The sequence below is a fragment of the Taurulus bubalis genome, assembly GCF_910589615.1.
Source record: "Taurulus bubalis genome assembly, chromosome: 7".
Classification (NCBI taxonomy): domain Eukaryota; kingdom Metazoa; phylum Chordata; class Actinopteri; order Perciformes; family Cottidae; genus Taurulus; species Taurulus bubalis.
In genome coordinates, this window is record NC_136595.1 from 15,880,663 (window position 1) to 15,898,228 (window position 17,566).

General features: G+C 41.3%; 1 protein-coding gene across 1 annotated transcript in view; it reads left to right on the forward strand.

Annotated features, from left to right (window-relative positions):
• The window catches only part of ptprsa (protein tyrosine phosphatase receptor type Sa), a gene marked incomplete at its 5' end in the record, with an annotated part of 122,664 nt that overhangs the window by 44,770 nt on the left and 60,328 nt on the right, over positions 1-17,566 (forward strand). Inside the window, one exon of the mRNA XM_079220982.1 lies at positions 7,909-8,019. Within this exon, the coding sequence (XP_079077108.1) occupies positions 7,909-8,019 (111 nt within the window). The remainder of the gene's footprint in view (positions 1-7,908; positions 8,020-17,566) is intronic.

Genomic DNA, 17,566 nt, shown 5'->3' on the forward strand with positions numbered 1-17,566 from the left:
CTTGTAATTATACACCAGGCTTTGTTGCTGAGGCATTATCTCCCAGTTGATTCAGTGTGATTGTTGAGTTGTCTTTTTGTTGTAAAATGCTTTTGTTCCGCAGGCTGAGCAGGTAAGTGAATATCTCAGTTTGTGTCCCTGTATTGTTGGGGACAAGCTACATGTATTTAGTTTCACAATTACAGTTTGATACAGTAAAGGGGGTGATTCATGTGACGATCAAGTTTCTTCCATAAGCCATACACCAAACAGAAGCATCTTTTCCAGCTTTTAGACTAAATTCAGACCTTTCACTCCTTAAAAGCTCAACCCAGACCTCCCTGCTCTGCTTTGCTTAAATAAGAAGCTCTCATTAATCACATTGTGGCGAACTAAAGCAAGCATGACTTATGAACTCAGCATTTGCATAATAAGATAAGCTGCCTGAAAAGGGAAATTTCTCCCCATCCCGTTACACCGTGCCAACACCGACTCTCAGTAAGGAGTGTATGGGGCATTTGTAGAAAGAAACAAATAGCATAGTATCTGGAGAGAGATGCAAATGTAATTAGGCTGTCTGAGAACGACACAAATGGTTTGTTTGCATAAGTGCATGTCAACACTAATGCAGACTTTCATCTACTTTAAGTCGCTCTTGCACTCCTGAAAATGTACCTTTTTGAAAACGTTGTTTTAGGGTTGCTCTGTGCCTCTGACATTTAAATTGTTTGAACATGGACATAGGGCTGAAGGGTGGGGGATAGGTGATAGGAAGTGGCCGGGTAGTCAATGACTCACTTAATGATGACTCATTTTATATCACTCTGTGTCAATTTTATTTATATAGCCTAATATGACAACTCACAAATGTGCCTCATGGGGCTTTACAATCTGCTGTCCTTAGACCCTCAATACGTAGAAGGAAAAAAACACTGGAGGCAAAGCATACCATTCACACAGACAAGGCAAAGGAAACAAAAACACAAATGGAGAGAGAGACAAGAGGAGAGGCTGAATCTCCGGGAGTAAGGCACCGTCAGCCAGCTGAGAGAGAGAGAGAGGTCCCAGGAAGGCAGATGGTCCAGCACAGAGAAGCCTTACTAAAAAGAGAGGACAAGGAGTAGAACATAGGGGAGAGAGACAGGCACACAGCTTGGATGCTCATGTGCTTGTGGGACAACAAACAAACAGAGTGAGAGATGCAGTGAAGTTTTTTCTTGTCAGCAGTAAAAGGCTTAGGAGATGCATTGAGGCTGAGCTGCCGGATGGATAATCGTAAAAAGGTACAAGACTTGAAGTAATCAAAACACGAGTGCCTCACTGAAAGTTAAAGCAAAAACGGAGTTAGACTGTCTGATGAAAGCAGGAAGCTTATGTCAGAGGAAGGTGGCACGATAGGAAAAGGCCCTGAAGCTGGCTGACCAAGAACAGAGCCCCGAGGTTGAGTATTACCATAGGATGCATGCATGTAGTGATCTATGGTGTTAAAAGCTGCACTGAGCTCCTATAGTGGAAGCACTGAGGTGGAATCTGAATCCATAGCGAGTACAAGATTATTTACCACACAAGTAAGTGCAGTTTCATTGTGACAGGCCCTGGAAGCAGGCTGAATAGTTTAAAAAAAGATTAAATATGCTGGCCAAAAGTGTATCTTTATCTGAGCGAATGTTAGCAGAGATGAACCCTTCTAACTGACTGACCCTAACTGCAAAGGTACTTCACAAAAAGCATCGCTTTAGCAAGGTTGCGTTAGCTAGGGGTAGATGCTACTGTACTGGGCTCGGCTCGGAGCTAAACTAACAGGGCAGCAATGTAGGCTCCCCCTTAATGATAAAATTAAAAGTAACAAGTCTAACATGATATGGACTCACAGAGAAGAGAAGTGGATAGAAAAGAGAACGAAGTTTAATGAGAATGAAAACAAGGAGGAGGAAGAAAAAATCGACCACGGTTGTTGATCTTGTGAGGCAGCATCAAAGCTTCACACGCAAACGTTGATAACCAAAATGTTAAATTTGCATTCATTTTGCTTCCATACAGAGCCACCCAGGTGCTGGCCTCGAGGTAAGCAATAGATAGAAAAGTAGATGGACTCCCTACCTGCTTCATTACTGATTTCATGGGAACTTTACAAGCCACCAGATGGGCGCTGACAACAATGGCGTCACACGTGGGACCCCATGCTGGTGCGATCACAGTATAATGACCTTGGCGTGGTGGCAGAGCATGCCCGAGTGACAGAATACAGACAGAAGGAGAGGGAGATGGAGAGATAAGCTGCTGGCTCACATCAATCCGTACATTTCTGCACGTTGGTGCTCTCTTTAGTCACCCTCTGCAGACACAAGAGGTATTTTAATTGATGTTCAACGATACAACACCAACTGCAGAGATGTTAAATGGAACAAGGCTGAACCAACTATAGCGAAACTTATATAAATATATACGAGCCAGGGAAGTGGGATACTCCTGGGCTTTGTTATGTTTATGATGCGATAATGAGAGTGTGAAAATACAAACATGGTGTGAAACAATGTTTGCATCTTCAGCTGCATTGTCAAACATGACGGGTTTGGCATGATAAAAGTTCTCATTTGCAAAGTGCAGTTCTAAACATCTAATTGTTGTTGCCTTATCATAGTGAATCTCAATATTTGTTGTAATGTATGAGTATACATATATTTGTTGCAGTTCTTCCTGAATCATGAAGGCAGCATACGGTTTTGCACCCAGCCCTTTTCTGTGCATGTCAGTGGGTTTAATTTGTGTACTGGAAAGGTTGTAATTTTGTTATTGGGTTTTAATTCCACTGCAGAGCTTTAGTGAGCAGTGATGAGAGGATGGAGATGAGAAATGAGAGACGACGAGAGACATGAACTGAAAATCTGAGATAAAATGATGAAAAGAACAGCGCAGGCCTTCGTGGGCCGTGGAAGGAGCAAGAGGGAGGGAAAGAAAGAGGGAGACTTGGCCAGCCATTTTGTTGATCGCCTAAACAAATCAATCAAGGCCCGCTGGAGCACACTAATTGAATTACACAAATGGGACTGTGGGGGGGGCACACATGGCAAAGCTGCTACAAAGCAGCGACAGGGGTGGGCAGACCACAGCTCTCGGCACTTTCTGAAATTAATCATCCATGCTTGCCCCTCCTTGCTCTTTTTTTATCCCCTCATCCGTTCCTCTGTTTTTCCATGCTTGTCTGTCTCTTCCACTATTCATCCCACCCTTCTCTGATTGTTTTGCTTTCTCTCTCTCTCTCTCTCTCTCTCTCTCTCTCTGTCTCTCTCTCTCTCTGTCTTTCTATTGCACCCATACCTCTCATAAATAAGAGTCTTTTCCCACCCCTTGCTGCCTGTCTTTTTTCCCCTTTTCTTCAGATTTTCCCCGCCGCCACACTTTTTTTTGCTCTCTTCTTGTCATCCCCCTGTCCAAACTAGACTAAAACTAGATCTACAAATAGCTTTGTATATTTTGTCAAAATGTTTTGATATTTCCTGCTAGTCCACAGCCACAGAAAGGGCATTGATTGAAAACCTGCAAATAACTGTTAGTTAAAATAAAGGGAAACATCCCAGTTCCCCTAAATGTTGGCCAGAAATTGATAAAACATTTATATACTTAAGACGTCTGGCACAATGTATCCCCCCTAAACGGCTTCGGTACAAGAATGTCTGTTCCAGAATCTGAATTGGCCTTCAAAAACATGTATTTGTTGAACTCTGCCCAGGCAGTCTTACTGTTATCACACCTTGGCACCTCAACGCTCCTCTTCAGATCAGCCTGCGGCATGCAGCGCTGTTAACCAGGGCAGCTGTCACGGCTAGGACAAATGTCCCAGAACCACTGCCCATTACAGCCTTCTTTATCGAATGGATGATGGCAGTGAACATGCTGCGAAGGACAGCCAGGAATGGATAGCAGTGGAGATAGGAGGTTGTACGTGTTGGTGAGCAGGGAGGGTCACTTTCACTGAGATGGAGACTAATTGGTCCACATGGAAGTGAAGCCGTTATTATCTGGGACTTTATTTGCCTCAACTGTATAGCCACGGTTTGGATCCTAATGGTGTAGCATACGTCATGGAATAAGACGGAAAGAAAAAAAATGACACCAATCTTTTCTCCTCTGACCCAGAAAAACATGAATTATTACTCAGCAGGGGTGGCACTAGCTGGGGCGTACGGATGGTCGGTGCGGTCTGTAAGTGGAGATCTTTGGTTCAATAGCCATAACAGCTCACATAATGTCCTTCAACATTCATGTGTCCTTTTTAAGTGTCCTTGAGCAAGATTAAGTTCCAAGTAAAGTAGTGGCCATTCAGTAATTGCAGCCTTGTCACTGGTACTTTAGTGCTGCGGTCATATGTGTACCTGAGTAAGGCCCCTTTCTTTGTTTTCTGTATAAAACGATCAGGTGAAACATTTCAACTGTGATAATATTGTATAAAGTACTTAATGAAGTCAGGTAAAACTAATTTCTTTGTTTGTGATAAGACTTCATAGCTGAAGACAGGGAAGACATGCCTCGAGGCCACATGTAGGACTCACTTTATAAGCACAGTGAGGCCATTTTGTGACACCGTAAATTGATGTTTGTTAATAGGCAAGTCTTTATCAGTAAACCCCCATTGTGTGAACAGACTTGGTGTGTGGTTTTTATTGTGCTTGTGAAAGATAATTTTCATCATTTATTCCTTTCCCTGTGTTTCCTCTTTTCCTGATGAAAGAAAAGAAGTGCCAATGGCCACTTGCGCTCTGGTGAGCCACAGGCCGGCAGGGTAGACCGAGCACAATTATGCAAAACACAGAGAGTGCAGTCATATTTTAAAAATATAAAAATAATTGGTAGGAAAGGGACACATGCTGGTGACAAAGGATGGAGTTTGTTTTTCGTGTGCACACATGCATGTACATGCTGCTGTTTGAAATAGGACATCAAAGAGGGTTTGTTTGGATTTGTAATACAAAAGCCCTTCGAGGTCTGTTGTCTTTAAATGCTTGTATCATTAGACTTTAAACTGACTACCTGGTCATTTTATTATGGGGGTATGGAAATCACAAAATGGCATTCATTTAGAATAATCTAAATTTGCGGTTATCATAGGAAAAACCTATGAGGAGAATGGAAATAACAAAGTGGACTAAAGAGATATGCAGCTCACACAGTGTAGCACAACACATGTAACACCAGCGGGATATTGCATCTCTACTATGTGTGAATCTGACGGAGAGAGTAGCATTAAGCACCTCAGAATAGAATGAAGTTGTGATTTCTTTCTCTTTACTCGCTCTCCTTCTGGGCTTCCTTCATCATTTTGTTCACACACATCTAATTTTATCCACAGTGTGCAATTAAATTCATCAGTATTTTTGCTGTTGTTGTTATTCATTGTTCAGTGTGAATCCAGTTGAAGATAAATCACAGTTTACCTTTATTTCCACGAGGGTTTTTAAGAGTCAAACTTTACATTTTGAGATAATAATAATAATAGACGGAAAAAAAACTCTCCATTCCTCCTTCTCTCTTAGTGTTCCTTTACATCTCTTGCTTCCTTTGTCTCTCCTTCCTATTTCTCCTGCTTGCTTCTCCTCCCTGTCCTCTTCCTCGCTTTCATCCTACCTCACTTGATCTCTCTCTCTCTCTCTCTCTCTCTCTCTCTCTCTCTCTCTCTCTCTCTCTCTCTATCTGTTCTGCCAGCAGAAGGAGTCTTTATGTGTTCTTCACTAAATAATAGCTGGAATATGTAATGAAGCCAGTAGGGGCTTGGAAACAATAGATGATGCCACCTAGCGAGACGTCTCCACCAAAGATGGAGAGGAACAGATGAAACTCCCACCATTCCCTCTGTTTTTCTCTATTTCTTGCTCCCTCTCTTTCGCCATGAGGTGCAATTCACAGCAGCCATTGTTGGTTTTAATTGGCTCTCAATGAATTTTGTTTAGCTCATTATCTGTCACCCTCCGCATGTGTGGTGGTTGTGTTTCGTTGACCTTCAGATGACATTTGTGAAATACTATTTTCAGATAAAGACATTTGTACTTATTGGAAGCATTTGCAGACTGTCAGTAGTTGGAATAAACCGAATGAAAACATATTAAATATAGAACATTTCTCCTGACTTAACTGTTTGGTAACAGTCAACAAAAAAGGGCCAAGCCTTTCAGCATTATTATTTATGAAGCGTTGAAACAATTGCACACACGTCAACCTCAGCCTTGCAACGATGTTGTAATTCAGCACAGGCACCTATGGCTGACGAGCCGCTGGCAGAGCTTTCTGGAACGGTCCACCTGGAGTTGAACTTCACACAGTCCTTACTTTGTGGTCTCCCCGGTGTTGAGGCAGTAGGCTTCTGAGCACATTCCAAGCCACCTGCCACCAGGCTGGCATTTGCTGTTGCAAGCACACATCAAACACATCGAAATCAGATCCTTGCATAAATGCAGAGCAGAGACTCCACCACCTGCACTCGGCAGGTAGACATTTTCATTTGGTTCATGAGCTATGTGCCGGGAACAGCTCCCTCTGGGGGATGAAGATAATCTGAGCTGTTGAGGGGAAATGGAGAGATTTGTGTGACTTCTTTTCTTTTTCTACGAGTTGATATCTCTGTATTGACTCAAAGGTGTAAAAATACTCTTAGAGTTTAAGGCCGAGGCCACGGTGGAAGAGTGACTAATCTTTATAATTAGACAGCATCGATGGTCTCATTTGTGGCACAGTTATTAGACCAATGTTCCAGGATCGTAGCTTTGTACAACATAGTGTTCACTCTGCTTGCTGATGTGATGGAGTAGGTTATGGTATATTACAAAGAATCCTGGGCAGCGGCTGGCGTATTGATGCTGCCTGGCTAAACGCTAACGAGCGATGGTGCTGTGTTTGTCAGGGAGGCCTGGGCTGCAATCTGTCTGCTGAGCCAGCCAGAAGCCCTAATGATATCATCAGGAAGTGCCGTCAACAGCGCTCTAACGAGGAGTGATCTGACGCCCGCTGTTTCACCTCCCTCCTCCGTTCCCCACGCCCCTTCTTCAGTGTTGTTGTTGAGCATTTAGCTTGGGTTTATTTGCAAGAGATAACATCAAAAAAGTGATACCGTACCGTATCTGTTGGAAACACGTAAGCCAGAGGGGTTCGTTTCAAACCGTATACCCTACAATATGACAATATGTGGAAAATGAATTAAATGCAGTGAAGAGTAACAAAATACATGAATGACAAGTAAAGAGAATACAAATAATTAAAAACAACCCGAACACAATGGTGTATATAACTTTATCTTTTTTATATTTCTCTTCTCCATAAATGTTTACAATGTATAATGTAAGAGTTATGTGTCTTTTTCTGAGTTGTTTTCACACAATTCTTTGAGCAGTTTAACGACAGAGGGGCAGGAGAGTGTTCACTTGGACACAAACTATATGTCTGGATATTTTCCCATGACCCCTCTTCCCCCGACGCACACAGACTCTCCCTTGAGTGCTATGTAAAGGGAAATTTGTTAGTCTCACTCAGTTTACAAGGCCATCTCAACACCCTTTTACATTACCTTTCATCACACTTGCATCATTATTTTATCTTTATGATATTTTTTTTAAAGAGATAGCATGTCTTACATGAGTTGCATACACCAGCATAGCTACACATTTAGTGTGACGGATTCAGTCCATCTATTTACGAATGGTTGAGACTGGAGAGGAACCCAGTTCCCTTGGCAATCTGCATTAGCATTGCAGAGAAACAATTGTTGACATTATAGTCCTGTGAAATCCTGGATACCTTTTGCATTAAGCGTATTGTCTGATCATTCATGCACTGTCACTGACAAATGGACTAATCACATGCTCCCTGCTTTCTTTCTTTCTCTCTTGTTCTCTCTCTTCCCCCTCCCCTCTTGTCTTCTTTTTCCATGTTGTAATTTACCAGGTGCCTTGCAGATCGAGAACAGCGAGGAGACCGACCAGGGGAAGTACGAGTGTGTGGCGTCTAACGTGGAAGGCGTGCGCTACTCGTCCCCTGCTAACCTTTATGTGCGAGGTAGGGAGCAACCCAGCCCCAGCGTCAGGCCAAAAAACAAAAACATCCACCCATTTTAACTCAAATGTCTGAACAGTGCAGCTCGGCTTTAAGTAGCATTACTGTTGAGCTTAACAAATGATAAATGCTTCAATTCTAGCCCAAATGTATTTGCACAAAATGTATTTTGCAAAATAGTATTACCCAACTACTATAAATCTTCCAGCATTGATAGTTTTGCCTGTCCACAAATGCAATTTCATATGCACTGAAACTTCCAAATGTAAAACTATAATTGACCAACTAATGTTCTTCTCTGTTATGATGTTATGCTCCATTTTGTCTTTGAATGCCCTCCCTGACTTGCTCGGAAGGAAATGTGTAGCACAACAAGCCGTATGTCTTTACTTTATCAGTTGTAAGACATCTGTAATTGTGTGCCCGGGAAATTATTTCCCCCTCCGTCAAAGTTATGGAACCCAAAAAGAGTTGAAAGGGACCTCTTTTTGATTAGCTTTTTCAGGTACAGGAGCACAACGGTAAGTCTTGATTTTGATTGAGTGGCGAGGTATTAATGCCCACTAATCAAAATCTCAACCCCCTTCTCCTCCTCCAGATTTGGGGGTAAAAGGATTCCCTTGTGATGAATTTCTAGAAAAGGACTATTAACACAGTCAGCTGCTCTGTATTACATAAACACTGTTCTATTGCATAGATTTTAAATAGTGCACTTCTTCTACTTTTTCTTCATGGTGTTCCGAGGCATAAATCCATAGTATTCCCCGGTTTCTTCTTTGGGGTATTATCTTTAAATCCTTTCCGCAGTCGGGAGTAATTTGGGCTGGCATGATCCAGCAAAGTGAAGATATGAAAAACAATCAGTCACAGAGAATGTTGAGTTTCATGCAATGAAGACAAAAGCCTACCCTCTACTCCTAATGCTAAATGACAATGAATCCCTGTTGAGGGAGCTCTGATAAATTGAAGCAGATGCATTTTCGACATGTATTATTTATATTGTGCATATTAAATAAAGATGCCTCGGTATCTACTCAGTTTGTTCCCTCTGCTGTGTACCAAATAACTTTGTTCCCGATAAATAATTCACTACCCTGACATTATAAAATGGGTCAGGGAGCTGCTTTTTCATTATTACTGCTATTATCGTACCCTGTGAAGTAGCAGCATAGGGAAGAAAAAATGCAACTGTGAGCAGTATAAGGTGAATAATGGTTCATCAAGATTAGCGTCTCTTCTTGCCAGCATTCATCCTGGAGGCTCATGCTGTCTCCACTGTGATGCAGTGACACTTAATGTCAAGTAGCTATCCATTTTTTTCACATAAAGCATGGTAGATGTTAAAAGGTTCGTGGCATATTGCAGTCAAGAGTGCTACAGGAATCGTTAAATAACAATGTTTGGGAACACATTGTTGACACAGCACTGGGATAGTTAGTAGTTCCTTTGGTCAAAAACACGCAGCTATACCCCGATATCATCTCCAACAATTCATGCAATCTCCATGAACACCGGCTCCATCAGCATGCTTTGAAAAGCCTACACAAGGGTCATAATTAGTCAGGTACTTTCACACTATATAACACACGTGTTATGCGTTGATGGTGTCAACCTTTGTCTGTTTTCAGTTAACTTTTGTCAATCAATTCTGATACTTGATGTTGACTGTTTTGTTCACAAAGCAAAATGCACTCGAGATTAGCAGCTGTGGTTGGGATCAATCTCCAGAAACAAAACAAAATAACAATCCTAAATTGTGTCTGGCGCACACTGTACCAGGGAAAATTGAGCCTCCTTCCTAAACAGAAACCATAATGACAGTGTTACTGATTGGCTTCGAACAACATTTACTGTAACTGTCTTGCACTGCAGCTGCTAATTTCAGCCCAAACTGTGTCTTTTTTTCTTTTCTATCTCTCATTAGTTTTTCTTTATTTTCTCTTTATTTGGTTTCCTTCTCTTACAAAAGCAAATACAGCCACCACAGGAGCCTCTCCTTGTGGCTATAAGGAGCTTGTGAAATTTTGAATTATGAGTATGGTACGCTTGATTTGACTCCAGTGGCGCCTCACTATTTTTTTCTTACCAGGCGACAGTGCGGCCACTGGGGTGTATCTAATTGTTTTGGTTCTAAGTTTATTTAAGGGAGGGGGGTGGGCGGGGCAGGCAAGTCTACTCTCAAGACGGGTGTCACTGATAGCAGGGACAAGGGAAAATGAGGGAAAAAGGATTAAAGAAAAGGGAAATGTAGCTGCAGCTAAACACCTTGAGGTGGCTTTTTTTACTCTCTCTGTGTTTCCCCTATTTTTCTCTTCTCCTCATGTCATTGTGTTCTGCATCAACCCCTTTACATCCCTCAGAGCTTCGAGAAGGTTGGTGTGTTTTTTCTTTTTTACTTTTTTTAACCCACATTTGAAAAAAAAAAATCAACATGTTGAAAAATTTTAGCTGTATTTGCCTATTACAGAGCTCGATACATGACTAATTTGAAGAAATACTAATCAGTTTATCCAAACTGCTAAATGGTTATGAAAGAAATGTTTCTTTATTACCGAGGAAGAAATGATGAAAGCAAACCTGATTAGCTCGGGTCTTGTTAATTTACTTTTATGTTTGCATTGTGGGGCCTTTTCTCGTTTTGCATCCTTTGGTATTGCTTCTGCACCTAAAGGCTTTCTTGCATGTGGTGTCATGAAAACCCAGCACGTGGAAATAACAGAACATGTTGCATGATGGGAGAATGTAACTGCGCTTGCATGCTTGTACAGAATCCTTTTGGCCGTGTTGGTCTTTTTTTTTCAGCCTTCCCTGTGATTTGTTCAATTGTATCCTTCTCTTTCTTTGATTTCTCAACAAGTGTTTTCCCTGATACAACCTGTTTTGTTGGGCTTTCCTTTATTTTGTTTAATTTTTGTGTTGTGATTATGGTGTTGTGTTTGTGTGTTTTCCTTTTGTTTCAGTTATTTTTCCTGACCTTACTTTTCCGTTAAAAATGTTTGTCTATTTTTGGTTAATTTGTTTGTGAGATTTATTTTTCGTTTTCACAATGACGCTGCTCTGCTTCTTGAGTCTCGGAGTGCCAAAGCAAATGCCGAATGAAATAATAAGTGTGTATACAGCCAGTCTTCCTGTCATCTTGTTTATAACGATCAATTACTGAATTTTTTTTACACCTGATTGGGCCTGATTGGGTTCCGTGGTGATTTCAGGCAGCCATTAAGGGATGCCATTTACAGTGTCATGTGGATCAATAACAATATAATGACTTTGACATCACATTTGCTGTTGCTTAGCGGGTGCTCAAAGATACTTTTATTTTCAAATGGTGGCAGCTAGATGTGATTGGTTTTGTTGAGTGACTGCTGTTTATGTTGCCTTTGCAGTCATGACACTCAATCAAATTATAATGTATTATTCAAAAGCCCACCACCCTGAGTACACACAGTCACACACACACACTAATATAATATAATTGCTTTTCAGCTTGATGTGACTAAGTAAGAAAAAAATATTCTCTTACTGGATTATAAGATGGACAGTAATTGACAGTGTTTTTAAGCATTCATACTGTACTTCAACAATAATTAGGAGAACATGTTAAAACTATACAGAGTTTCACTGATAGAGTATATATTGCAGTTGGCTTTGTACCACGATCTCTGAAGATACTCACCCTAAATGTTAGCATCAGCATAGGCACCAGGTATTTCAAGACATATACAACTGAATCAGATTCATACTGAATTATATGTCACTTGCTGCTGTGCTTGCCTGCAGATTTTTATGTCTCCAGTAGTCTTATATATCTTTTTTCCGTTTCTACTTCATAATTTTGAAAAGGAACCACGTTTTTTGGCTAGTATTCCATGTGGTTCAACAAGTCTGGGAAGATCAGGCATGGCATTCATTCAGGTAGAGGAGATAACACACTACCTCCCCCCTATCAGTCTCCTCTGAAAGCGGGAGAATTTGTATGTGTCGCTGTCAAAGTGTGCTGATCTCCAGGAGATAGACTGATGTCTGTAAAGTATCCGGAATATCGAAAATGACTGCTGCTCTAACAAGAAATGAATAAATGTCCATGCTTTTGCAGCCTTTATTCATCCATGGGCCTACCTACCAAGTATATTCAAGCCAGCACGATCATTTGAATGTGTCCTTGCCTTTTTTTAATAAGTCCGGAGCCATTTTTTTGGCATGAGAGTCAAAATATTAGTAAAAGAAACTCCCTCAAAAATAATCAATGTTAGCAAGTGTTTTCTTTTCTGAAGATGCTGCATCTAGCTATATATAGATATGTCTTTCCATTGCACCAGCCACATCATTTGTCCTTTATGCAAGTCATTAGACAAATACATATAATCATCCCTTCTCATCGAATCGTTATCTCAGACACAAATGAGGGTTTAAATTCCAACACCCTTATGCACCAATTGAAAATGACTATCTATCCTTAATTACACCAGTTGAGACTGTGAAAGCCGCCAGTTAATAATCTGTCATTGCTGCCCTCCACACAATAGTGTCCACAAAGTATGGCACAATCCCATTGTACTAAACAGAGTAATGGTGCCTGACAATGTCTACAATTTTTATTTGGAAGTATAAGTCCTAAGAATAACACTGATGCAGAAAGACTGTGCTGTGATGTACGCATGTGCATGTTTGCCCTCCTACGATGGTATCTGCCTGATTTTGAATGTGCTTGCATGTCCTGCTATGCATTTGTGTAACGTTGGGAAAGAAAGCTAGATTACACCTTATGTTCTCACCGGCCAAAGCCAAATCCTGCCATCTCTATTAGATGTTTGTCTCAAGGAATCCTGAAGTTTATAACCACCCCTCAAAAAATAATGTGCCATTAGAAGTGCATTTATTTATCATACAAAACAATTTGCATTACCTCCTATTCTAATGCAAATATATGAAAACACTCCCTTTCACAATCTGACTGATACTGAAGGGATCACCACAGTGAGGGGACATTCTGCCGCTATCATTTGGCTGCTTGTCATCATTCCTGTAAAACAACAGAAAGAAGTCATACACTCTGAAATCCCCTCAATTCGTTGCGTTCTGTAATTAGATTCTCCTGCCATGATTCCTGTCAGTTTCCTTTAGGTAATAATTTCCATTTTGATGAGCCACCGATAGTGACTGTTTAGCATTGCCACGGCCAAGGTATGTTAATAAGAGCCGACCCCTGCGGTTTATGAATGCCGTAGGCCTAACCCAGCTAGTGTGACTAAAGGATCTCCATAGTGCGCCTGTGTCCTCAGGCAGCAAGAGGGTGTAATCTCAGCTTCAAGGTGACACTAAAGGCTGCACATTATTTTGGCTTCCCCCTTCATTTTGGGGCAGCAAAATCTGCCTCACCAAAATGGCCGATAATGTCCACCTTCTGACCTCTGTTTTTTGGCACAAATCCCTCCACAACACCGCCCACTATTAGAGTTAGTGCAGTACTCTGGCGTTCTCTCTCGACTGCTTTTCACCTCGTCCACTGTAAGGCTTCTTGTCTATCTCTCCACATTGGGGCTTAAAAAAAGAAGGTTATATGTTGTTAGGTGTCCAAATGAAAGGTATATGTTTGTTTTATTATCTCTCAATTCCAAATGAGTCAACCGGACTCTTGGTCTCTGGGAATGAGGAGCCTGTCCATGCAATTGGGATTCCTTATTTGCTTTTTTTCAGTGGCATTACATGTTAAGGGTAGGGTAGCACAGGTGCCCTCATGAACATGCAATCATTGCATATAGGCCTTTTGTCTAGCTAATGATAGGGCAGTGATTCATTTGCATGTGATACTGACATTTAGACGCACAGTTAATATTGTCCCCAACGTGTCTACTGCTTTGATAATTCATCGTTATCCCCACCCAAGATATAGTGTAGCATCAACTGACCTTGAGCTCTTGATCTTCTGCTGTAACCAAAGACCAAATGTATTTTTGTGTCAGAGACACAGTGCATGCTGTTGACCGGTAGACTCTCCCCCGACTTTCCGTTTGTGTGTTCCCCAGTGCCATGAACACTTTAAGAAAGGACGTTTTAGTTTTTGTGTATTGGCTCAGCGATTTAAAATTTCACTGGCAAGCCACAGCCAAAAGTGACCCGTATTTGGCAGGTGGCTGGTGTTAGTTCCCTCATTGACCTGACAATGTAGGTACTCAAAGGTGAACAGAGACCTCTTCCTGTTGGGAAGACCTCATTCACTCAGCCCCTTTAGCTCCCGGTCCATTGGCTGACCTGAGTCTCAGGGAGAGAAGAGCACCGCCATCAGGCACACTTTGATTGGACATTGCCCCCCAAAAAACAGGCCCTGTTCAGGTTTCAACAATCTTTTGGATTGGAGACAAGATTAAAGCAGACGCAAATCAAAGCTGAAAAACATCTAATAGTATTGATGCATACCTCTTTGTACACAGCTGCACTCTGGTCCTGTCTATGCTGTTTGGACTTAGTTTTTTCCGTGGATCTGTTCAGTTTGATTTATTTCCTTTCATTTAAATGTGTGTGTGTGTCTGGAACAATGCTATATTTGGCAATGAATGGCATGCTTGGATGGGCTTGGGTGACATTTTTGGATTGTATTGGTTCCCTGGTGTCTGCCCAAGTGGATGGGGGCGCACCTGTATATGTCACTCATGCCATAGCTACACCCATGCATGTCTGTGTGAGGAATGGGCTGCCCTTCCACCTTTGTTGTTTAGTTACGTTTTTTTTTTACAAATTAGAATGCAGAGATATAGTTTATGTACCTCCTATGATGGTCTTTTTGAGAATATCTCCCAGTTGGATCTCCTAGTTATCCAATTAGGCATGTCATAATCAGACACAGCATGCTATCTCAACCAAGAGGTCATGCTTCCATTGTTTAATTAGATATTTACAGTCAAATCAGGGCAAACCAAGCTATGATTCATTGATGTGCTTTTGAATGGATTTTTTGTATCCTGTTATGCTTCTAATGAAGGCATTGTACTTCCAATACATGGAAAATTGAAATCTTTTTCAGGACAGACTTTTTGAATCTGCTATATTTTTCTTGGTACATTTTGTGCCAAATCAGTGTGAGAGTTTCTGTACCACAAAAGAGCATTTCCTCAAAGGTCAGCAATGAAGTTTTTGCCCTCAAGGTCAGGATGTGTTTTGCCCAAGTAGTAACATAATTGACATTAACAGTGAATTGCATGAGCTGCATGTAGAGTAGTACAGAGGAGGATACAGTAAAAGCGTTGGCTGCAGAAGGTCTCAATCCATGTTTGATTCACTCTATAACTGCAATTGACTATCCATGTAATAAATACTAAATGTAAAGCATGGCTGTTAAAGGCCAGTAACAGTAGATGCGTTTTCACCTTGTAGATATTGTACATACTACTAGATGGCTTTTATTTACTAACATGTTTGGTCCCAGACTACATGTGAACATGCTTTATGTACATTTTAGTGATCATTTCATTGCCCGGGTCAGTAAATGTCAGTTCTCTGGAAAAGGTCCCCTCAGTGTGTGTCACCAGTCCGGGTGTAAATATTTGTGCCCTTAGTTTGTTGGTAAAAGTCAAAGTGTCCCATGCAACGATCATATGAATCCCATTTGGATCGACACGGTGTATTTTGGAATGCTACCTATCCTTGATGCCCACTCTCAGTATCCCCACCCCTCCCCCTCTCCCTCCCCCACCCCTAAATCTCCCCCTCAGTTCCCCCTCAGTTCCCACATACACCTCACATTCCGCCTACCCTATGACTTCTTTACATTTGCATTGAGGTGCAATGTTTAAAGCAGGGAGGAAGGGAGGTGTAGTTGATTCTTGTTTTTAAGCCCCAGTGTGTGAGACCTCCAAACCCACTTTGAGCCATGGTCTTTTTTATTTTGTTTTGATTTAGAATCACAGTCTCCTTATTCTATCTCCCACTTATGCCCTCCTCCTCCTCCTCCTCCTACTCCTCCTCCTTCCCTTTCTACGACCACCCAAACCCCTCCCCCTTTGCGTACTGTACAGTATGTCTGCGTGGCCATCCGTCACTGTCTGTCTGTCCTCTTGTCTGCTGTCTTGCTGCTTGAGTCTGTTTTGTTCTGCCTTGTGTCTTGTCTCTCGTCCCTGTCTTTCCTGTCTTGTCTATCTGTCTGTCTCTTAGTCAGCTCTTCCATTTAGTTTATCATTTTTTACTTCTACTTTGCTTCTCTCTCTTTGACCTTCTTTGCATCCCAACAAACATTCTGACATTGTCCAGATGGAGACACTTTAGTTGTTGTTGAAAAGGAGTTTAAAATAGTTGCACATGGAAGTTATAGAACTCTGTAGTAGTCGATAGTTGTATCTTTTTAGTGAATTCAATAACATTTAAATATATATCTAAATATTAGGTATAAGTTAAAGTCTTAATCATTATTTGTTTATACCACAAGAGGTTTTACCCTTAGCATACGGTGGTACCTTTAACCATCAGGTAATGTAAACGTCTTTTTTTCATATGATATGTAAAGGAAGTTTGGCATTTGACCAAATAGCAACATGAGCCATCTCCAACTCATCTCGGCCCAGGCAGAACAAAGACTTATGTTTCTCACCTGAGATATATATGTGCAAGAAATCCTGCATTAAATACCACTTTGAAACTTCCCTGCTCATGTAGTGTTGAACTTGGCCACCTCTTGCATGACACTATTTGTCAAGTGCTTGCTGGGATGCGTTTCATGGACACACAGTGTTTTTGCTAACTCATACTCTTTCACTTTCTAACTCTTACATACTGTACACACGCACACTCATGCCGATACCAACGCAGAAAATATATACATCTATGTATATACACATACACACACATGCAAGTACACAGTACCTGTCACGCCCTTCCTCTGCGTCTCAGACTCATTATCAACCTCCTTCCACTCAACACCAATCCATGAGTTTTGAGGTCCTCCCTGTCTCCCTCTATTAGCTGTCATTCTGCCCTTATTCATATACCTTTCTTTCCCTTTCCCTCCATCTCTCTTTCATGTTCTCTGGATTTCTACTCCCTGTTGATCCAGTTCTGTTTCTTGACTCCAACACTCTGTGATAGTAGACTCTCTAGCTACAACTAGTTCTTTTTCTATGTATTTCTAGGCACACACCTTGTTCCTCAATACTTATTTTGTGTTAACTGGGACTGCGATGTGACAATGTGCCACCATCACATTTTGTCACATTTGCTGGAGAAAAACAAAGTTTACACAGCATTGAAGTGGGTTACCCCCTTCACCCTCCTCCAAACCTTCCCCTCTCTTTTTCTTCCTCTGTCACTCTTTGCTCCTCTGTTCCCTTTCTTCCTCTCCTCAGATGCTTTATCCTCTATCTTGTATTTCTTCTTTCCTCTCCAATCGTCTTTTGTCTGGGCATGCTAGCGACCCTTCAGTTATATTCCTCTATGCATTTTATCTCAATTTTTATATCTGATTTTGTTATCATTTACTCCTTAATTTACCTCGGTCTATTTATGCATGCTGTCTGTGAAACTGATAGCTGCATCTATCAATGGAACCGTGTCAGATCTTTATAAG